The sequence below is a fragment of the Anolis carolinensis genome, chromosome 5, assembly GCF_035594765.1.
Source record: "Anolis carolinensis isolate JA03-04 chromosome 5, rAnoCar3.1.pri, whole genome shotgun sequence".
Taxonomy (NCBI): domain Eukaryota; kingdom Metazoa; phylum Chordata; class Lepidosauria; order Squamata; family Dactyloidae; genus Anolis; species Anolis carolinensis.
The window spans coordinates 26,100,335-26,123,147 of record NC_085845.1 but is presented as its reverse complement, the minus strand read 5'-3'; the positions used below and the strand labels follow the sequence as shown (position 1 = coordinate 26,123,147).

General features: G+C 38.5%; 1 protein-coding gene across 2 annotated transcripts in view; it reads left to right on the top strand.

Annotated features, from left to right (window-relative positions):
• The window catches only part of cenpe (centromere protein E), a 45,862-nt gene that overhangs the window by 11,519 nt on the left and 11,530 nt on the right, over positions 1-22,813 (top strand). Inside the window, exons 13-33 of one of the 2 annotated variants that reach the window (XM_062982458.1) lie at positions 148-294; positions 2,072-2,207; positions 3,336-3,436; positions 4,356-4,412; positions 4,498-4,653; positions 6,805-6,879; positions 7,084-7,224; positions 7,901-8,032; positions 9,591-9,768; positions 11,213-11,364; positions 13,415-13,723; positions 14,204-14,515; positions 14,925-15,083; positions 16,653-16,934; positions 17,807-18,121; positions 18,213-18,350; positions 18,776-18,925; positions 19,138-19,275; positions 19,699-19,848; positions 21,459-21,659; positions 22,682-22,756. In XM_062982458.1, coding sequence (XP_062838528.1) covers positions 148-294; positions 2,072-2,207; positions 3,336-3,436; positions 4,356-4,412; positions 4,498-4,653; positions 6,805-6,879; positions 7,084-7,224; positions 7,901-8,032; positions 9,591-9,768; positions 11,213-11,364; positions 13,415-13,723; positions 14,204-14,515; positions 14,925-15,083; positions 16,653-16,934; positions 17,807-18,121; positions 18,213-18,350; positions 18,776-18,925; positions 19,138-19,275; positions 19,699-19,848; positions 21,459-21,659; positions 22,682-22,756 — 3,504 coding nt within the window. The remainder of the gene's footprint in view (positions 1-147; positions 295-2,071; positions 2,208-3,335; positions 3,437-4,355; positions 4,413-4,497; positions 4,654-6,804; positions 6,880-7,083; positions 7,225-7,900; positions 8,033-9,590; positions 9,769-11,212; positions 11,365-13,414; positions 13,724-14,203; positions 14,516-14,924; positions 15,084-16,652; positions 16,935-17,806; positions 18,122-18,212; positions 18,351-18,775; positions 18,926-19,137; positions 19,276-19,698; positions 19,849-21,458; positions 21,660-22,681; positions 22,757-22,813) is intronic. The other variant, XM_062982459.1, reaches the window with a different exon arrangement.

The window sequence follows — 22,813 nt, the reverse complement described above, 5'->3', positions numbered from 1 at the left end:
TTAGGAAAACTGCCAGAAAATCAGTGCCATCCTAGCAGTTGCTCATGTGGGATTAGAAAAATTTAACTGTGAATAAGTCACTTGGAGGTGCAGATACTTCCAACTTGGAAAATGTGGACTCTTTGGCATTGATGTATTCATTTTTAGGTCTCAACTCACTCTCACACCAAAGACGAGATTGCTCAGTTACTGGAAGAGAAGGACTCGCTTCAAAAGCAGCAGGAGGACAGGATCAGAGCTCTGACCGAGATGCTTGTGACAGCATCTTCTTTTTCACAAGAACAAGAGGCAAAAGTAAGGAGGAGAAACTGAAATGCTGTAATTGCTCTTGAATCAGAACTTGGGAAATGTGTCTTACCTTTATCAGTTGTAATAAGTCTGAAAAAATTTGTTTAGATTATTGGGAAAGAAGTGTATTGGGCCATTTGTAGGGAGGATAAAGCAGCACATTTTCCAGGTGATTCTCAGGCCAAATAATTCTTAAAAGAACACCAGAGCAAAGAAGGTGGGGTGTTCTGTTGTGGGTTTTTGTTCATTTTGTATGCTCCTTCACTCTTAACTGGTAAAATGCTTCATATGCCCTTTTCTTGATTCCACCTCCTTTTTCTTCCTAATGCATAAGGAGCGATACCCATTTTATATTATATTAGTACACAGCTATGACTAATTAATTATATAATATAAATATTTTGTTATGTGCTGTCAAATCAACTTAGTTTTATGGTGATCCTGTGAATGAGACCTTCAACAGACTGTTATTTTATTTGGACCCTGTGTCTGTATGTGTGCACATGTATATCTGCATTGGTGTGTAAGCTTTAGCAATGGAATTGTCATAACTGCTGGCAGCAACTTGGATTTCAACAGCCTCAGCACACAATAGAAATACAATAAGTAGCTGGTTTTGTGCATTAAGGATCTGCTGTTCTATTTACAATGGTAGCTGAGAGAGCAGGCTCTTCTAAATCCATATTTTCTGGTGCCCGTTCTCTTGTAAAAGAGGTTGACGTCATTTCCTTGTAGTATTTTCTCATTTGATATATTTTCTTAGGGAGCCCCCGGTGGTGCAGTGAGTTAAACCGCTGAGCTGCTGAACTTGCTGGCCAAAAGGTTGGCGGTTTAAATCCAGGGAGTAGGGTGAGCTCCCACTGTTAGCCTCAGCTTCTGCCAACCTAGCAGTTGAAAAACATGCAAATGTGAGTAGATCCATAGGTACTGCTCTGGCGGGAAAGTAACAGTACTCTATGCAGTCATGCCAACCACATGACCTTGGAGGTGTCTATGGACAACACCAACTCTTTGGCTTAGAAATGGAGATGCACACCAACCCCCAGAGTTGGACACCACTAGACTTAATGTCAGAGGAAACCTTTACCGTTACCTATTTTTGCTTAGCACACTTCCTTCAGACATTGGGAGGTTTGTGACAAATTCCCTTGCTTCAGGAAACCCACTCAGATTATGTTTTAACCTATCAACTGCAGGTAATGGTGGATTACAAAATGGGGAAATGTGCAAATAAGAAATTCTGGAGATGGAAATCTTGTAGTTCAGCCTTCCAGATCTGTTTGACTTTCACGGTCCCCATGGACCATGGCCAATGAAGTTAAGGGAATAGTACTCCAACACATTTGAAGCTCCTCAAGTTGAGGAAGATAACAAAATTGGTTGAAATTATCTGTTCTCCCTGAGCTTTGCACTTTAACTAGAATGAAGTATTCTAAGGCAATAGTGCTCCCTGTTCGTGGAATTCTGGACACATGATTCATAAATCGCAGTGAACACAAATTATTTATTATAAATGAGAACTCTTCTTCCTTGCTGTCCGTGGTTGAGCTGTGTAGTAGGCTTTTATAAACATTTACTTTATATTTGTAATGCTCCTGTCTGTTGGAATTGTCATGCCATTCAGTGAGGTATCATCAACAAATTATAGATAACTCAGTATAAAATAGTTTGCTTTAATTATTCTACATTCCTTGATATATATGTTTGTGGATGGTTTAAGAAATTCACTTGAAATCTATGTGTGTTGTTATTCTTAATTTGCTATTTATTTTTTCATCTGAAGGCTAAAAGGAAGAGGAGAGTTACATGGGCTCCTGGAGCAATAAGCAAAGCAGCAGGGGTGTGCTTCTTAGAAGACCTCCCTAGTACAAGCAAACGGATTAAATTTTCTTTACCTGCTCTCCCAGAGATGGAAGAATGTAAGTGTTGGGGGAAAACATTTCAAAGCACTTCAGTACCTTTAAAGTGGAATGAGTAGAGAACAGTAGGACTTGGAAAGTGGCAGGTGAGACTTGGTAGAACTTATATAAAATCTATCATCTTGAGATAATTGAACTGATACCAAAATACTTGTTTAGGAAGGGTAGTGTTTAGGTTTATCCCTAATGGGCTCCAGTTGTTTTTGTCAAATCTGCAAAGAGCAAGAAACACTAAAGGACTTTTGGTTTAATTGAGCACAGCTTGGGATTTTTTTTGTAATTTATCTAGAGGTCAATTTAAGACCAGGTTGTTGACCCTAGGGATATCTGACACCTCTATCAGTTTTAGAAGAAATTACTGCACTTTCATCAGAGCCGAAGAATTGTAGGCCTGTCAGTCACCAGATCTTTGTTGTTGTTATTTCTCTGTTATATTCATTGCAAAATGAAAGTTCATTTATAAAGAAAGGAGAGGAAATGGAGATGGGAAAGCACTTAGGATATAATTTCATTAGTATTACTGCATGCTGACTTTTGCCTAAATTCAGTTAGTAATCCTAGTTGAAATGAACCCATTGAATCAACATTTTTGTAAATTTGGTAAGTCAACACTTCTATAAATTCTATTGATTCAACAATCTCTGTTTGGTACTAGCAATGGCCTTTAAACCAGTCTGTTCAAAAGACTGCCTTGTAGGATACATATTTAAGTGTAATCAAAGCATTGGGAACAATGGATGGTAAACCACTGTAACCAACACAGGTCACTTTGCAACTATAAGAATGCTCATATGTTCCCACATGGGAATCTGGATCGAACAGACAGGAGCTCACCCTGCTCCCTTGATTCAAACCACTGATCTTTTGGTCAGCAGTCCTGCCGGCACAAAGGTTTAACACATTGTGCTACCAGGGGCTCCAAGAACCAAGTAGGGTAGTTACTGAAATCAAAAAGCCAGACCTCTTGAATGAGATCACTCGCTGCTACAAAAGAAGCATGCAAGTTAATACATTCTCAAATGCATTCTGTCCCTTGGTCTTTCTTATATTTGTCTCAAGCTGACATTTCTGCATTTTAACTCTGATTCCTTTCGATTTTCCCTTCTGGTGAAATGTTATGATGCTCAGCTGTGTCTTCGGTGTTCTCAGAAAGTGACAATCTGGGAGTCGCAGCAGCCAATGAAGTTCAGCCCAAAGAAGAGTGGATTCCAGCCTCTGAAATCAATTTTGTAAGTACTAACAGTGGGTCGAGGAGGTAAAATACAGCTGAGTGGGACGGAGTTTGGTATTTTCTGTCCCATGGAAGGAATGTGCTGCTCCAGTTATGGAGGAAAGATGCTTTAAGAGAAAAGGCAGAGTATTGGGGCGGGGGGTGAATCCTGTCTCTTGATCCACTCTGACAGGTGGTGTGTTATCTGGCTACTAACCAGCTGTGGTATAGCTGGTTAGTAGCCAGCTGCAATAAATCACTACTGACCGAGAGGTCATGGGATCGAAGCCCAGGTCAGATTGAGCTCCTGATTGTTTAATAGCTTAGCTCGCTGCCCATCTAAGCAGCTCAAAAAACAGTTGCATCTGTTGAGTAGAAAATTATAGGTACCACTTATGCGGGGAGGCTAATTTAACTTAAATTTATGACATAAAACTGCCAGCAGTGTGCAGAAAGGAATGAGGAAGTACTACCTTCAAAGGACTCAGTGTCACAGTGGACAATGAAGCGGCAGTTCCCCCTGTGGCTGGAATCGAGCCTACCCTTATGAAACCGGAAGCTGGAAAATGTTAAATTGCCTCTATATCAGTCTATATGTTGTTTGTGTAAAAATGGCTTTGAATGTTTGCCATATGTGTGCATTGTAATCCGCCCTGAGTCCCCTTCAAGGTGAGAAGGGCAGAATATAAATACTGTAAATTAATATGTAAATTTAAGGTTGGAGAACATTTGCCAGCATCATTAATAAAGAGCTTTTTTATTTATTTTATGAATGGTTTTACACAGTGCCATCTTTTAGCTACCAATGTATTTTCACATGAATTAACAGCTGTGTAAGATGTGTAATAGTATCCATGATCTTGGTATTGATAGGAATTTTAGTTAAGAACAAGAATGAAAGACTGACTCCGCAACTCACTTAAATATTTTTCTTCTAGACTGCTGGAGATTTAGTGGAGTCTGTCGAGCTTTGTGAATCTCTTTTAGAAGAGAGGGTGAGTCACCTTAATCTTTGTGCAAAACTTAATCTAATTCTAAATATACATAAAACCTAAGCCCTTACTCTTGTTTCTGCCTTAGAATGAGGCTGTCATCCAACAGAAAACTATGAAAAGAAAACTAAAAAATTTGCAGCTGGAGAATGATCAGCTGAAATGTGAGCTTAGAGAACTGAAGGAAAAAAGGTCAATTGAGGAGTTTGAGGCTTTTGAAAATGAGACGGCAAAAGAGCAAGAGGTAAATGTGTGTGTGTGTGTGCCTGTATAAGTAATACACCTGTTCTGTTTACTGGGAAGTTATTTGAATTGGGAGGAGTGTTGCCATTTTATTCAGCAAAGATTTGGTCCATTAACTACTATGGGAAATTTTAAAGGCTCAATCCTCTGCCATTTTAAGGCCTTTCTGCATGAAACCTACCTCAGTTTTAGACCACATTTACAACTGCAGGTTTGCCAAGTTTCAGAACAATTCACCAATCTACTGATTTTTTAAAATTATTTTAAGCTTTTCCAAACTGCAACAGAGGGTTCTGGGAATTGTAGTCGCCGGTTCAGAGCATGGACACAACCTGGCCTTTTATTGGCTGAGAAGCAGAGAGAAAAACTTCAACTCCCATCATGCTCTGAGAGGAACTCAGATACTTTTCAATGCCCACCCCATGCAAGTGCTGCTGGGAAAGTGAGTTCCCAATATGGCCTCCTGGAAAAGCCTAGGGAACTATTCCAAAAGAAATTGAACTTCACTGCCAGGGAGGGATAAAATATGCTGCAGGTAATCCCATCTTCTCCAAGAGCCCCGCAACAGACCCCTGCTTCAGGTATATTGCAAACTTAACTCCGTCCTCTCCAGCAGCTGATAAATCTGGCTCTCTTGATCCGTTTTGCCCAGCTTTTCGATTCCCTCCTCCCCATTCTGTTTTCGGGGGATTACACGAAACCGACAACTGAATATTACAAATCACTTTCAGTCAAACTGATCCAGGCCCAAGCCTAGTAAATACAGCACAACAGATTGATGCAAATATCTAAAACGGCTACTAGGTGGCATTCAGAAAACTTTTTTGGGACCTCAAAATGGGGATCCCATTTGAGGTTGAGACCCTCACTTTAAGAAGCCCTGTTCTCTACCACATTTTGTTTTGCAACATCCATGTCAACTCACTAATTATTACAAATATACACACACACATACATATATACTGCTTAGACAAAAAACAAATTTAAAAAACAATAAACCCAGAAGTGTTTATAAAATGTCACCAAATGTGAGCAATAAATTGGAATACATGAGTGAATAAAAAGGGAACGACTACAGAGAAGCTCTTTCTCTACACACAAAGTAGCATCAGATTGAAGCAGAGATAAATAGATGGAACTATCTTGAATGACTAACTTAACTTTATGGGAGAAGGTGGTAATAAAAAAAACTTGGTCACGTACTGTATAGGATCTAATAGGTGAGCATCAGCACTAAGTACAGTTGTTTCAGAACTAGTGAAATTGTTTACTTTATACACATCTTTAAAAAGTATTCAAAGTCAGACCCATTGTAGTCTTAATCCATAAAAGGCAATAGTATGTATTGCTGTGAACATACCTCTGTGTAAAAGGTGTGGTGGAGGATATGTACCCACCTGAAAGAAATGCTTATCATGATATACCAGCCTCAACTAATTAAAATTTCAGAAAACAAGGCTTGTATGGTAATGGTATTGTGTAGATATCTACAAGTTTTTGTCTCCCGGCAGTGGGTAACTAATTGAGAATTCACAAAAAAGTATAGGCACTTTTCTTTTTTCATACAGAGATTTCTAAAATATGTGTTGGGACAATTTGTGTGTACAACAGTTTGTTGAAAGATCAGAACATTGCATGTCAACTTCTAAATAATGTAGAACCTTTCACCAGCTACAAGTAAAGCAGACATCTAGAATGATTTTGTTGGAATGCAGAAGTTTTCTCATTATTTTGGATTGAATCTGTATGTAATGCACTAATACATAGTTTGAAAACTAGCATCTACTATTTTGAATTCTGTCATAAAAGAAACACGGGGTAGAAATGCATTCAGTCCGTGCACCTGGCAATTGTATTAGTTGAATTTCAGTTGTTAACAATGTTTTCTGTACATTAATGTTTGCATCCTTTCCTTGATATTTTGAAGGACTGAGAAGTAAAAAATTGTATTGATAACCAGATGCTGAAACATGCATTTTTAAGGACTATTGAAGGGTCTGCGCTGTAAGAAATGGATAATCCCAATGTGCAGTTGCAGTAACAATTGGGTTATTATCCACCTTGCTTGCTTTTGTGGTGGCTGGTGGAAGGTAAACTAGGCTGAAGGGCGCTTCTAATTTGCTTGTGCTGTTTTGCTTTAATTGCTCCACAGATGCAACTAATGCATGAAATTTCCATCTTAGAATCTAGAATTCAAAATGCAGAAGTTTACAATCAAGAACTTCAGGTGAGCTAATGGTGATTATTGTGGTGACAGACTTGCATGTAATGAAACTGGACACTGATAGGGATTGGTATTAACTTCTACAAATCTTCATTAGCCAGATCTTCTACTTTATGTAATAGTGCCTACTACCCATTCCTCTGGCAGACTGGACAACATACCTAAAAACAGTACCGTACACTTGCCTTTTTTCACCTTTCTTTGCAGGAAGAATTAAAGTCAAAAGACTTGCAGCTGAAGGAGCAAGAGAGTAAAATAAAAATGTTAGAGAACAAAGTGGCTGAGCAAAGAAATCTCATGGCAGACTTAAATGCTGAAAATGAAAACAGAGACATGTCCACCTCGATAGTAAGCACAAATCATTCTTATTTGCAGGATGACCTTTTAAAAACTCATTTTTCTGCTCTCTCCTTTCTAAATAGCTTCTGGGAGGTACTGCAGAGGAAAAGGAAAGTATATGGCAGTAGTACAGAGTTTTGGAGTGCCGGAGGGGGGTGCACTATCACATTCGTCATACGTTTTTATTTTCTGTGTGGTGTCAAAATGTCCAAAATGTGGGGGCCTTGTATGGCTTTGGAGGTTGAAAGGAGTGCTTCAGGGGCCACAAAACTGGAATCTAGGAATTATAAACAGCCCACAGTTCTCCCATCCACGTTGTAAGCAAACCTTGTGTGATTTTGCATGCCAATTTGTTTAGGTCTTCCAAGTTCATCCACACTAGAAATAATGGCAATTTGATACCATTTCAGTTACCATGGCTCAGTGTGGGCAATCCTTGGATTTGCTGTTTGGTGAAATACCAGCACTGTTTTGGCAGAGAAGGCTAATTAGTTTTTTAGTGCTCTGGATACTACAACACACAGGTTCTTTTTTAAATGAATGAACATTTCTACATAATATTAATGACTGGGGATATGAGGATTAAAAACTGTTCTCAGTTACAGTGATACTTAGTTCTACAATGTAGATGCATCCTTGAATACTTTGTAATGGATATATAACATCTTTCTAATTTTTGCAACAGATATCAAATAAAGGGATGGATGAAATGCAGCAAGTGAAACAGTTTCTCAGTGATGTTGAAACCGTTGCACTTGATGCTAAGAAAGAATCTGCATTCCTCAGGAGTGAGAACATATCACTAAAGGAAAAAATGGTAAGGATTTTGTTTTAGGGGGATTCTTTTTTTTTTTTTTTTTTTGATAGCATCTCTGGGTGCTCTTTACAAACCAAGGCTAAAGCCTTGCATTGGTTTTGGGAAGAAGTGGTTTTTGTCCTCCTTTTCTAGTGTATATGTATGATCAGATTGATACAATGTTTGTATGTTGGTTTATCAGTACAGTAGAGTCTCACTTATCCAACATAAATGGGCCGGCAGAATGTTGGATAAGCGAAAATGTTGAATAATAAGGATGGATTAAGAAAAAGCCTATTAAATTTTAAATTACGTTATGATTTTACAAATTAAGAACCAAAACATCATGTTTTACAACAAATTGACAGAAAAAGCAGTTCAATATATGGTAACATTATGTAGTGATTACTGTATTTACAAATTCAGCACCAAAACATCTCAATGTATTGAAAACATTGACTCCAAAAACACTGACTACTAAAAGGCAGACTGAGTTGGATAATACAGAATGTTGGATAAACGAAGGCTGGATAAGCGAGAGACTGCTGTATATAATATAAGCACTAAAAGAGGCAAAATAGAACTGTTTCTATATTATTATTCTGCTTTCCAGGCAAAATTCTAAACTCTTGTCTTGAGTAGAGTTGTTTGCAGTGACAACTGTTGGTGAAGGGGTCTAAGGGTTGTGGTCCAAAAATAAAATTGTCATCCTCTGGAAGAAGAATGGTACTAACTGGTATTAGAAAATAACTGCATCCAGTATCTGGGCACGTATCCTTTTGGCAATGTGAATCTCCATGAATATGTGGAGACAACCTTTTGAAAACCACTGGTCAAGAAAAGCATGACTTTGTTAGAAGTCAACTCTTTGAATAAGTGATAATTACAAGCATTCATGAAATGGCACACAGGTAATTCAGCTGTTAAACCGAAGAACCATGTCTTTGAACTACCAAGGACAAAGAAATGCCACCCCAAAAATAGATTTGGCTAGCAGAGGATGGTTGTTTCTTTAAATTTGAAATTGCAGTTGTAATTACCCAAAACAGACATACTCCCTTGAAACCTCCTAGTTTAAAATATGCACTCAGAGATTTTAAAAAAGTCTTCTTTGAAAGTAAACATATCTTGTTTACACACAAACATCTTGTATTAATTCACCATACAGGTACATTTTTATTTATGAAGTTCAGTTACAGAGAGACTGCCATTTCTCTGTGTTGAGTACACAGGATATCAATAGTCCATAGTTTTAAAGGTATAGTTGTACTCACTGAAGTCCATAAGCATACTTCTATATTGAAGTCCAAACAGCAACATACATGCATCCACCTCCACTGATGCAAAAGATACATCTGCTTTCATTAAAGACTACATATCTATAACCCCTCCCACATCAAAGAGGTACAGTCAAACTAGCAAATCAACATACAGGTTAGCAAATATATACATTAACAAATAATAGTGTAGGCTCAGGAGGTTGCTATTTCCAACTAGTGGGTTCATCAATGTACAGTACATGATTTACTGACACAAAACTGTGTGTAGTATAACAGTATGTTACCTCATTCCCACGTAGGCACAGCTCTTGGAGACCAGCAACCAAATGGAAAAAGACCTTGAGTGTTGCAGAAGACAGTTAGAAACTGGGAAAGTCATGTACAAAAAAATGCAGACTGACTTGCAGAAAGAACTTCAGTATTACTTCCAAGAGAATGCAAAGCTGATCTCACTTTTGGAGGATAAAGTTCCCAAAGGTACTGCTGAACAAGAAAGGCTTGCTTCATCCACTTAGTTGAGCTAAACCTCCAATAACTAAGGAAAACTCTGACTTTAGAGGGCTAGCACACACACATTTGCACCTGAAATAGCTTGCGTCAAGTGGTTAACTTATAGTTCTCCAAATGCTGTTGCATTGCAACTAGTACCTTCCCAAAGCAGTTGTAGGAGATGTGGCTTGCGTTCTAACAACATCTAGTTGACCACATGGATATCCTAAAGTATATGAGGGAAGCTTGCCTCTGGCATTTGTGGGTTGCTCTCCGAGATGTGGATTGTTCAAGGCTCAGTAACTTTTTTCCATGTCTACATTAGAGTTGGCCGGCTCATGTGTGTGTGCGATCTTCTTCTTTCTCACCACTGCAGGAACTGGTTGCCCTTGCCTTGTATTCTTCCATTCAGCTACAGCATATTGGCTCGAGGAAAGGTTTAATTCTACAACAACTCTTTGAATATATCAGTTTTATGTCCCCTTGGCATGCTACTCTAGTATTGTGGGTGTACTGTGCCATCTCAGTCCAGATGTATCTTCCTTTTAAATTGGATGTGGATTTAAAAAACAGCAATTTTGTTTGAAGCAGTTTCATTGAAAGAATATGTTGATTTCTGCAGGGGTTTGGTTTCAGTACAACCTGCATACCCAAATCCGTGGATGTCCCAAGTCCCATTATATATAGGGAGTCCCCAAGTTACCAACAAGATTCATTTTTTTAGGTTTGTTCTTAAGTTGAATTTGTTTGTAAGTTGAAATAGATACATTTTTAAAGCGTAACTCTAGACACACACACACACACACATATATATATAGCATAGAGAAGGGGTATCATCTCTGTGGTGTTTGTTTTGCTGCCTGTGGTTGGTTGGTTGAATATGCACATTGTGGAGGGACTACTGTTCATTTCACTATCACATAAGAAACAGAAGGAAGCAATTCATGTAAGTATTCGTAAGCAGCCTTTAACTCTCCAGCTAACTATGATTCACATCAGTTTCTACAAAGGAGCCCCCAGATGGCGTAGTGGACTAAGTGACTTGAAGGTTGGGTTGCTGACCTGAAAGCTGCCAGGTTCGAATCCCACCTGGGGAGAGTGTGGATGAGCTCCCTCTATCAGCTCCAGCTCCATGCGGGGACATGAGAGAAGCCTCCCACAAGGATGGTAAAAACATCAAAACATCCGGGCGTCCCCTGGGCAACGTCCTTGCAGACAGCCAATTCTCTCACTCCAGAAGCAACTCCGGTTGCTCCTGACACGAAAAAAAAAAGTTCTAAAAAGCATGGCTGGTGATCAGAAGTAACAAGGTCTTTGACAGTTTATAAGTGGGAAAAACAAGAATTTTGTGGGACAGTAAAGCTTGCAACAAAATTGTTAGGAATGTCTTTGTAGATTTTTTCCATTGAGAGGGTTTTTCTCTCTCCCCTAGACCTATTATCTTGTATAGAATTGGAAAGAAAGATCGAAGATTTAAAAAATGAACTGAATAAAACTCAAGAACAGAATACTGATTTAAGGAAAGAAGTAACAGGGTTCTCAGAGGCTGCCTCAGGACATGACCTTGAAATCTTGCAGAAAGAGGTACCAAATATAAATTAACTGAAACTGTTTTCAAGCGAGGGTTTTCAACAACTATGGTTTCTAGAAATGTTCCCTCTCATCATCCTCTGTTTATCTTAACTGTCTACCGTAACAGCTGAAGAACGGTGTTGCAGCCATTACACCAGGGATGTTAAATTTTGGAGGGTTCTGAGGTCAGTCTTTTTTGGCCCAGAAATTTCTAAGGGCCATACACACCTCCCAAAATATCAAAATTTTTCTTAATGAAAAAACTAGAGGTGGCTGGAAGCATTTTTCTATTTTTGAAAAAGATATATTATTGACATTAACATAGTAATGGGAAAGGGGCCTGTGATTGGTTTAAAAGGTGCCTCACCATTTCTGGGCATTAACCACAAGTGGGTACAGTATTCCCTCACTTATCGCCGGGGTTAGGTTCCAGGACCACCCGCAATAAGTGAAAATCCGTGAAATAGGGACGCTGTATTTATTTTAATATTTATACATTATTTTAGTAGTTATACACTATTTTAAGTCTTTATCAACCAATCGTGTGTTGATAAATCGCCTCCTTCTCCTCCCGTTGCCACTTGGGCTCCTTTTCTCTTCTCCCTTTGGCTTCTCCTTCCTTAGGCTGTAAATTGTAATGTTTTATGATTTATAATAGTCTTTTAAGAGTTTATTGAAAAACCGCGAAACAGCAAATCTGCGAAAAGTGAACCGCAAAGTAGTGAGGGAGCATGGTTTTGCTTGAAAAGAGGCAGCCATGCGGAAGTACTTGGACTGCACTTGGGAAGATATTTGCACAGCTCTAGAGCTGAACTTCAGACAACGCCTGCATTGTATTGGAATGATTACAGGATAAAAGACATGATTCTGCTAATTAAAGTTATCACCTTGTCATTCAGAAGAACCTTGTTATTGTTTTAAATTTATGCTGCAAGTTCAATGCTGCGACTCTTGGCTTCTTCATTCAGACTGAATTTGATCATCCTTAGAAAATCCTCACTGCTTAATGTAAATTTGAATAGTAGATTTCTAAGGGGGAAATCTTAGAAACATTTCCAACTTTCATTGGAGTGACTGGATGGGTTATATGTATTTTTATATAAAAACGAGCTATATCTTGGATATGGAAGCATATTTAGAGCAGTTGCTTTTACATATATGTTGTAGAACCATAATTTTAGAAATCCAAAACATTTTTTTTTGGTCTGCCCCATTGTATTTCTTACTGTTACTTGCTTAGAGTTCAGAGATCAGAAGCACTTACAACATTCAACATGGCAAAAACTGATTGTCCAGAGTTCTGAAAAAGAGCCAGGTTGCAGGGATTGCAGTCATATTTAAACTTTTATCTAGTGAGCTCAAGGCAGTAATTACAGAACTTGGAAAATGTACCCCTTTGGGACTATATTACACGGGAAACTGTATTGGCTGACAGATTTTAGGAGCACTTCTCTCAGAAAACAACTTTCACATGTTCTGGGCAATTATGATGCAGTATAAAAAGAGTAGACTGGAGTCAGTCCTGCTGCATAACCTGCTGGAGTAATCACCATGTTCCCACTTGAACTATTTTAGGAAATTGTTTTGAGATTTAAATGAAGTAATGCCATGTAAGCCTTTTCTTTAACGCAAGAGGCAAATAAAATGTTGCTTGCCAATGGCATCTGACCACTAACTCCTGTGTACCCCATTGCACCTCCTTTTAAAATTGTCCTCCAAACACAGGCCAAGGAAAGCATTTAAGAGAAAGAAAAGAGCAAACTATTTCTCTTTCCCGTTCCTTAACACTTAAAATAGCAGATCATTCACCTTGAGGTTTTTGGAGGCCATTTCAGCTGCAATATTTTTCCATAGTAGAAGTGGGGCATGCCTTCAGAAAGTGTGTACCTAACTGCTTTAAGTTGAGAGGATAAAATGGAGAGTCAGGAGATGGTCCAATTTTAGTTTAGTTTAAAACAAAGACCATTTTTCATCCAGCCAGAAGTGCCTCTGATGGCACACAGTTAAGATCAAGAATAGCCATGCTCCTGCTCTGTTTTAAATCCATTTCTTCCAATTACAGATTCTTGAAAAATCTGAGATAATCGCTTCACTGTCCTCCGAAAGAGAAGGGTTGCTTTCCCAGGTAGCTGAAAAAGACCGTCTGCTCCAGGAAGCGACTGATGCGTTAAAATCTGAAAAGGATTTTGCAAATGCTGAAGTGATGACAGAAGATGACGCGGCTTTTCATGAACTGAAGCATCAGCATGATGAATTAAGTCAAAAATTTATGATTGCATCAGAAGAGAGCAAAGAAATGAAAAGCAAAGTGGATCTTCTATCTGTTGAAAATCTTGAACTGAACAAAGCTGTTAGCAATCTCACCCAAGAAGTGAGTACTTTTTTTCAAATATATTTTTTTCAGATATAGACGCTAATGACATTGCATTAGTTAAAGACTGGTTTCACTGCAATAATTTTGTGCTGGATGTTATGGGAGTTTAGCAAGACTTTAGTACTTCTACTGTGTCCTTGCTCCAGTTTACAAATATTACAGTGACAGCCAACCCTTGACCTAATCGTGGTCAAAACAATATTGGATGAGATGCATTCTAACCCAACATGAGAACTTGTTGGATTTATGCAGAGTGTAAATGACTTCTGACATAATTCAGCAGGATCGGAATGCTAGTGTGCCCTAATTAGGATTTTTAAAAATAATGTGATTGAAAGTCATCTTGATAGTTTTCAGGGCATTCTATTTTAGGGAAAATGCAGGAATCTTAAAAATGTGATTTCAAAACTATATATTTCTAAATTTGTTTTGAATTATTGTTCTGCTGAGTGTATATGTGCTCTCTCTTCCAAAAAGCTTTCCAGAAAAATCAAAGAATTGCAGGAGAATGACTTGGGACAAAAGGAATTCTTCAGTCTGAAAGAACAACTTGAGGAAGCTCATCAGAAGCTAAATGAAATGGAGCAACTCAAAGAGCAGTTGAAAGCTTGGGAGTCTAAGATGGAGATTGCAGAGACAGAGAAGCAAGCCATCACTCAGAGACTTCACAATAGTAAAGAGGAAATAACAGCATTGACCCAAGAAAGAGAAGACCTGAAACAGAAGCAGGAGGCTCTTAAGCAGGAAAGAGACGAGATCAAGGCAGACATAGAGGAAACAGTGTCAATGGTAAGCCGAAATAACAAGTACACAAGTAGAGAATGGCAAAGTATGGTTAGAAAATTAAATAATGCCACTGTATTAAAGCTTGTATGTCAGAGTAGGCAACTGAGGAAGGCTAAAAAGCAGCATTAGCCCTCCAGGAGATATTGGAACACTTGTTTCTACAAATAAGTGAATAAAAATGGCCTGGAAATACTTTTGGGGACACTTTTAGTATTTTTGGGGTTTCAAAATAACCTGGTCCAAAATTGGCCTGAGGGACAGCAAAATATGGCAGAAATCCCTAGAGCGCATTTGGGGGCATTCAAGAATAAAAAATAAAGTCTTGGGAGTCACAAAATGACCCATGGACCATTCTTTACGCCCCTTACTAATTGTAATTGTGTCTGTTTTATCTTCTCTTTTAATGTAAAAGAACATTGAAGTTCAGGAAGAACTGAGAAAGGCTCATGAATCTTTGAGGCAATATCAGGATCACATTAAAGAACTGGAAGAAACTATTGCAGCAAGAGAGAGAGACATGTCAGATGTCAAACAGTCTCTGGGAATCACCATTGAAGAACAGAAGCAACAGGTGAGATGACTGTAACAAGGAACGCTTTGGTTATGCATATTGGTAAGAGTAAATTTAAGGCCAGTTGGATCCATTATTAGATCTCTGATTTGGCAATTATTTCCAAGCCTGATTCCTGATTTTTTAAGATTCAGTTGACTCCAACATACTTCAGTTGTATAATTTCTAGGAGTAGAGATCAAGAAATAATGCAGCAGAATTTTCTCTCCAAATCTGAAAGAAAGTTCTTTGTGCTTTCACTGCAGTTTTTTGTTGTTTATTTACTTCATTTCTACCCCGCCTTTCTCCACCCCGGAGGGGACTCAAGTTGGCTTACAAATCCAGGAAAAATTCAGTGCCACACTGGTAAACAATAAAACAAATCTCATCAAAATATAAACAATCTAAATATATAAGCAGTTAAAACACATATCAAACAGATTAAACAATATATAATGCTGAGTCATGATCTCAAACCCCACATAGATTTAGACAATTCATACGTCATCTGTGTTCTTTTGTTTTCATTGCAATAAATTATGGCAACATAACAAAAGCTGTCAATTGTCCATGATACTTAAAGTTTCTTATTCCATAGCTAGGATTATGCTCCCAAATGTGGGAGGAAGCCCCTCAGATCTTGTCTTAATTCCAAGCATGGCTGCTGTAGTGTAGTCATAGAATAATAGAATTGAAAGAGACCACATGAGCCATCCAGTCCAACCTGCTGCCATGCAGGAAAGCACAATCATGGACATGAGTTTTTTCCCCATGATTTACTACCGGATTCCTATTTAATTGGAGATAACTGGTGATTACACCTGTTAATTCCTGCATAAATAACAAACACTGTATCCGTTATGATTCCTCAACATTTCTCCCTTGTAGCCACGCAAAAATAACAACACCAAACTTCTCTCCATCCCAGAGAAGATTGAGGTAGGGTGGAAATGAGCCAGTATGTTTGACAGTCCTTTTTGTAATTTCTTAACTTCGGAATCGGTGGTTATATAGAGAGATCACCGCCACTTGGTTTTAGAACTCTTTTTCTACTGAAAACCACATTCCCTTGGAGACAATTTACCAGGGCCACGGCTCCATGGTGGACAGGACTGAAGTTGGCACTGGAAAAGGTCATAGCCAAAAAGCAGGCTAGTCATGCACACACACACTTTTTTCTCATTCTCCTTCAACCTTTCTCATTCTCTTGTGTGTTGCATTTTCCCTTATTCCCTCCATTATTCTCTATTTTTTGCTCTTCCACGGTTTCCTTTTTTTCCTCTTTCACTTCTTCTCTGTGCCTTTTCCCCTCCTCCTTTATCACCATCGCTAAATACTTGTTTCATAATGGATATGTTGTGGTTGCAGAGCTCTGGACTGATCACTTACAGAAGATCTTTGAAAATTAGGCCACAAGCCATGTGTAATATCAGGTTCCCAACTCTCTGTCTCTAGAACAAAATTGTCATAGGCTTCTCCCCAATTAGGTTCTATTAAAGTACTTCACAGTCCAAGGCTGTAGATTGCCCTTGAATAGCCTTCTGTCTCTGGCTGACTACAACTACCATATTTCTTTTGGCTTTGTTCAAGCTGTCTCTTAAGACGCAAGAGCTGCAAGATAAAGAGAAGAAGCTGGAGGAGTTGTGTGGGTTAAAACAACAGCTTAGTGAATCCCAGTGGGAACAGAGTGGACTGGACCAACTGTATGAAGAGCTTAAGGTGGAAAAAATGGAGAAGCTGGAAATGACCCAAAGACTTGGTTATAGTGAAGCGGAAAGAGTCGCCCTAACCCAGGAAAGAGATGATTTGAGGAAAAAGTGGGAAGCGGAGAGAGAGGCTTTCAGAGATCTTGAGAAAGAAACCTCCTTAAAGGTGAGCAGAGCTGGGCCGAAACATTTTGCTCTCTGAAGACTTGGTGATAGTGAAGCGGAGAGAGACGCCCTAACCCAGGAAAGAGATGATTTGAGGAAAAACTTGGAAGAGGCATGTGAAGTGATATGCATGTGTACTAGTCCAGATGCATAGAACCTATAGCTAGTCAACTTAGGTTTGATTGGAAATTCCAGGAACATCTATCTCATGAATCAAAATTACCTTTTTAACATTTAAGAGTCGGTAGTTGAAGTGACTGCCTCAGTTATGTACTTAATTATAGTCTTGGTCTACCTTTAAGTAAACAAGAACTGATTCTCATTTGCCACTCATCTTTAAGTATTAGATTTGCTTCAGAAAATAAGTGAGCACTGAGAAAGTCAAAATGAAAACATGGAAATGAAAAAATTGGCCTTAACCTGGGAAAAGACAGAGGAAAGGAATCTACTTTGAATGTAGAAATGGGTTGGCATGCTCCGATGTAGACAAACCTGGAGGAGGGTTTGGAGAGAATTTAGAAAACTTTTTCTCTATGTCTCCTTCCACACCGCTGTATAAAATCCACATTGAACTGGATTGTATGGCAGTGTGGACTCAGATAACCCAGTTCAAAGCAGATATTGTAGATTATCTGCTTTGATATTCTGTCTTATATGGCTGTGTAGAAGAGCCCTATGACTCTCAATATCCCACAGTCAGTATGACATAGGTCAGGCTAGCTGGGGAACCTTTGAGTGGTAAACCAGGAAAAGTTTTTTTGAGCATTTTCATCTCCTTCCCAGCCCTGTTTTTAAAATAAATCAGCATAAAACTGAGTAAGGAAACAGGAATACCTCCACTTAACCCCATCTCCTAATAAATCCTGTCTTTAGATGCAGAAACTACAGGAAGAGTGTCTTCAGCTGAAGCAAAGTCTCGAATTAAGAGAAGAGCAGAGGCAAAAAGATGAAGAAAGGTTAAATGAAATAGGGCGGCTCAAGGCCACAATTGAGTCCAAAATGGAAGCCATGGAGAAGGAGAAAGCAGAGTTGGCTCAGAAACTTGACACTACCATGGAGGATATGAGATCTGTGACCATGGAAAAGGAGAATCTGAAAATCGCACTAGAGGGTCTTCAAGCTGATAAGAACTGCATGATTCAAACCTTACATCATTTGAGCGAGACTGTAGACAAGACAGTTTCAAGTGTAAGCATCTTCTAATACAATTTAGAGATAAAAAGTTTTTCATCGTAGTTGCCATTCATCAGTAACTTACTAGTACTTTTTTTTCTCTAAGAATTTGCATCTGCAAGAGCAACTCCAACGTGCTCACAATACTATTGATGAACATACTAAAACAGTGGCAGAACTGAAAGCAGAAACCATGGATAAAGATTCTTGGACTTCAAAACTTCAGGAAACATTGAAGCAAGAGGTAAGAAAATAGTGAATTCAAAGTTTAAGGTAAGCCAGTCTGTTTATTTGAAAATAAGTAAGAGAAGAATAATTCTTCACTGGGCATTTTACTTTGTAATACTGTCTACTTAGTTCGAGCAACAGGAAGTGCGGATGATATCCTGATTTATTTCTTTGGATGATGTTACATTAGTGTTTTAAAGTGGAGGTGCCTGCTTTGCTGTCACCTAATTTGCTCCTGCAGAATTTTGGGAAATATAGTTCAGGGCCATGACTTCGGCATTCTCAGCCAGAGAGGTCCTCAGCCTCCCTAAACTACATTTCTGAAGGAGAAAATCAGGTGATAACAAAGCGGGCACCTCCACTTTAGAATGATAATGTGATATCATCCTGAATGAGTTTCCAGTTAGTTGACCTCAACATTACTATTTGTTGTTTTTGAAGACTGGGACAGAAATGGAGAACTTGCAAGCACAAATCCAACAGCAAGAAGAGAAGATTAATAGTATGAAGAACATTATTGATGAGAAAACACATCTACATCAGAAATTGGAATCCAAATATTTAGAAGAGAATGAACAGCTAAGAAAGAATGTAAGAAAATAATGCATTCTTTGTACCCCAATGGTCAGGAAGTGGGTGGGGATGTCCCATCACTCTTAACCACTGGATGTGCTGGAATTGATGGATGTACTACTCACAATATTCAGTGAGTTTCATGTTCACTGTGTACACAGTTGAATAACTGCAGATGTGCACTCACAAGTAATCTTTCAGTAACTGACTAGTACTTTTTTGTCTTTAAGAATTCGCAACTGCAAGAGCAACTGCAAAAGGCTCACAGTGCTATTGAAATACATATAAAAAAAGTGGCAGAACTGAAAGCAGAAATCGTGGATAAAGAATCTTTGACTTCAAAACTTCAGGAAATGTTGAAGCAAGGGGTAAGACAATAGAGAATTCCAAGTTTAAAGTAAGCCAGTCTGTTTATTTGAAAATAAATAAGAGAAGAATAATTCTCCGCTGGGCATTTTATTTTGTGATACTATCTACTTAGTTCTAGCAACAGGAAGTGCAGGCTATATGTTGATCTATTTCTTAGGATGATATCACATTAGCGTTTTAAAGCGGAGGTGCCGGCTTTGCTATCACCCAATTTGCTCCTGCAGAATTTTGGGAAATATAGTTCAGGGCCAGGACTTTGGAATTCTCAGCCTACCTAAAGTGCTTTCTGAAGAAGAAAACCAGGTGATAACAAAGTGGGCACCTCCACTTTAGAATGCTAATGTGATATCCTGAATGAGTTTCCAGTTAGTTGATCTCAACATTACTATTTGTTGTTGTTGTTGTTGTTGTTGTTTTTGAAGGCTGGGACAGAAATGGAGAACTTGCAAGCACAAATCCAACAGCAAGAAGAGAAGATTAATAGTATGAAGAACATTATTGATGAGAAAACACATCTGCATCAGAAACTGGAATGCAAATATTTAGAAGAGAATGAACAGCTAAGAAAGAAAGTAAGAAAACAATGCATTCTTTGTACCCCAATGGTCAGGAAGTGGGTGGGGCTGTCCCATCACCCTTAACCACTGGATGTGCTGGAATTGATGTAATTCAGTGAGTTGCATGTTCATTGTGTACACAGTTCATCTGATGGGACACAATATTTCTAAAGGTGGAGTTGATGGTTCTTTCCAGATGTTTGGAATTCCATTTTCCTTAGTTCCTGGTCATCACTGGTCCAATTGGATTTGAAATCAAAATATCTGGAGGTTATCTGGTTGCCTCCCATTTTTGTAATGGTTTCATAATTCAAAATTCCATATGTGGACCAGTATACAAAAATAAGCAGTTATTACACTTCTTCTAATATATTTTACATATCCCTTTTCAACTTGTTTCTGCTGTTTACTAAAATATGCTTCTCTAAAGGTTTTTTCCTAAAATGTGTATTTTAAAAAGAACAACCACATTTGGGACCATTGTTTTTCCCCTTTTTTATTCCTTTATCTTTGAATGTTCCAAAATCTTAAATGTCATGTTCAGCTCTTCCTGGTGCATACTGTTAGAATGCATTGGGTGTATGTTCCAATTTAGCAAGAAATGTGTTCATTTTTACTTAATGCTCACCTTTAAAAAAAAAACCTCAAAAAAAGATTCTTAAATACATTCTTAAATAAATACAAATCTATTCTGCCTTGGTCAGACCACACCTGGAATACTGTGTCCAATTTTGGGCACCACAGTTGAAGGGAGATGTTGACAAGCTGGAAAGCGTCCAGAGGAGGGCGACTAAAATGATTAAGGGTCTGGAGAACAAGCCCTATGAGGAGCGGCTTAAAGAGCTGGGCATGTTTAGCCTGCAGAAGAGAAGGCTGAGAAGAGACATGATAGCCATGTACAAATACGTGAAGGGAAGTCATAGGGAGGAGAGAGCAAGCTTGTTTTCTGCTGCCCTGCAGACTAGGACACGGAACAATGGCTTCAAACTACAGGACAGGAGATTCCACCTGAACATCAGGAAGAACTTCCTCACTGTGAGAGCTGTTCGACAGTGGAACTCTCTCCCCCGGGCCGTGGTGGAGGCTCCTTCTTTGGAGACTTTTAAGCAGAGGCTGGATGGCCATCTGTCGGGGGTGCTTTGAATGCGATTTCCTGCTTCTTAGCAGGGGGTTGGACTGGATGGCCCATGAGGTCTCTTCCAACTCTACTATTCTATGATTCATTTTAAGATAAAGGTGGACAGCATGCAGTCTATAGGCTTCCCCACCTGGTTTCATAAACCTGGGGCACTTCGCAATTCAATGTCACAATATTCTTAATTGAGGGAAGGGAGTGGAAATTGAATTTCTGGAAGTTTTTAGAAAGTACAGTTTACCTGTAGTTACCTCACATACATCTCTATGATTTTTAACAGTGATTTTTTTTCTTTCTGTCAAAAGAGATGGTACAGTTTGTAGTTGGCCCCAAGGAAAGATAACTCAGCTGTTGATAGGGATTATTTCTGTATTTTGGTTTGCCATACTTATTATACCTTCCCTAATAACAATAGATGATTGTAAATGCTGATTAGATAGACCTAAAATGGTTAGTGATATTTATCTACACTATCGTTTTGTCTTGGCAGCTGGATGAACAATTAAGCTTGCATATAAGTGAAAAGGAGAGATGGGCAGCTGAGCTTAGACACCAAACAGAAAGACAGCAGCAGGTAACAAAGGAGAGTTCTTTGCTTCAGGAAAAAGGAGTGAAACTTCTGCAGGACTTGCAGAGCCTTAGAGCAGAAAATGACCAACTTCGAGAAAGCATGTTCGAATATACTGCAAAGGTATGGAAACTAGAACACTTGGCAGTGAGATGCTGTCCTATTTGTTTGCTTGTTACAGATATTTGAGTCTGTAATACCATTACAACAGCATACAAATTATGCTTTCACTTTAGTATGTACAGTACAATCTCCTTATACATGGTTTCAATATTCACAATTTAACCCAACCCCCAAAGTGTTTGTGAGATTTTCTAGGTCCTCCACTGCAATTCTGTGATATGCCTCTGAAACACCCATAGTAAAAATTTAAGTTTTGTGGCTTCAGATATTCATGGGTGTCTTGGAAAACATACCCTGCAGATATGGAGGTTAATGTATACATTTTAGCAATCAGATTACCATCAGCTAACCAAAATAAATTCTCAAACTCTGGTTTAATTGTTTCAAAACTAAATATGTTTTTATTTATCTTAAATCACTCAGTAATTTATGAGCAAAACCAACACCTTGAAACAAAAGCCACTGCAACTAGTTTACATGATCTCAAAAATACTTACTCCTCAGTTCTGTTTCTGAACACTTTACAATCCTTAGCTATGTTTGGAACATGTGCATGGGAATAGTTTTCATACTGCAATGTGTCCCTCGTTCCTAATGTAGCCATCATAAATGCAGGTAACCGGTAATCTGTGAGTTGCATGTGGTCCTCAACAAACCCTTTCTAGATTGCAGATTCTGCCCTACCCTATCAATATATATATATATTATTTAGCTTCTCCTCATCCTCCTGTAAATTGCTTTTTCTGGAAGCATCTAGGAGCAATACTTCTCCTTTTAGATAGATCTCTGTTATTTAACAACTGGAAAAACCTGCATTGTTTAACAACTGGAAAAATATCATTTTCCTAGTCACAATGGGGTTTTAGTTTGTTTCTGTGCCCGATTCAAACCACATCTAGCTACTTCCATGTCTTTTCCCTCCCATCTTCGGGGTTGTCAGTGGAGTCATTTAACAGAAAAAGTGAGCCAGATCTTCAGAACTTGCCTACTCGTATTCTAGGACATATTCTGTCTTTTTTCAGTTTCCTGAAACAAGTTTCAGTGAGGTGCAACAAGATGTCATTAAAAGCTTGGATGCAAAAATATCAAGGATAAAGGTAAATATTAGTATGTGAAGAAACTTATAGTTGATCAAATGCTAAATTATTCTTGAT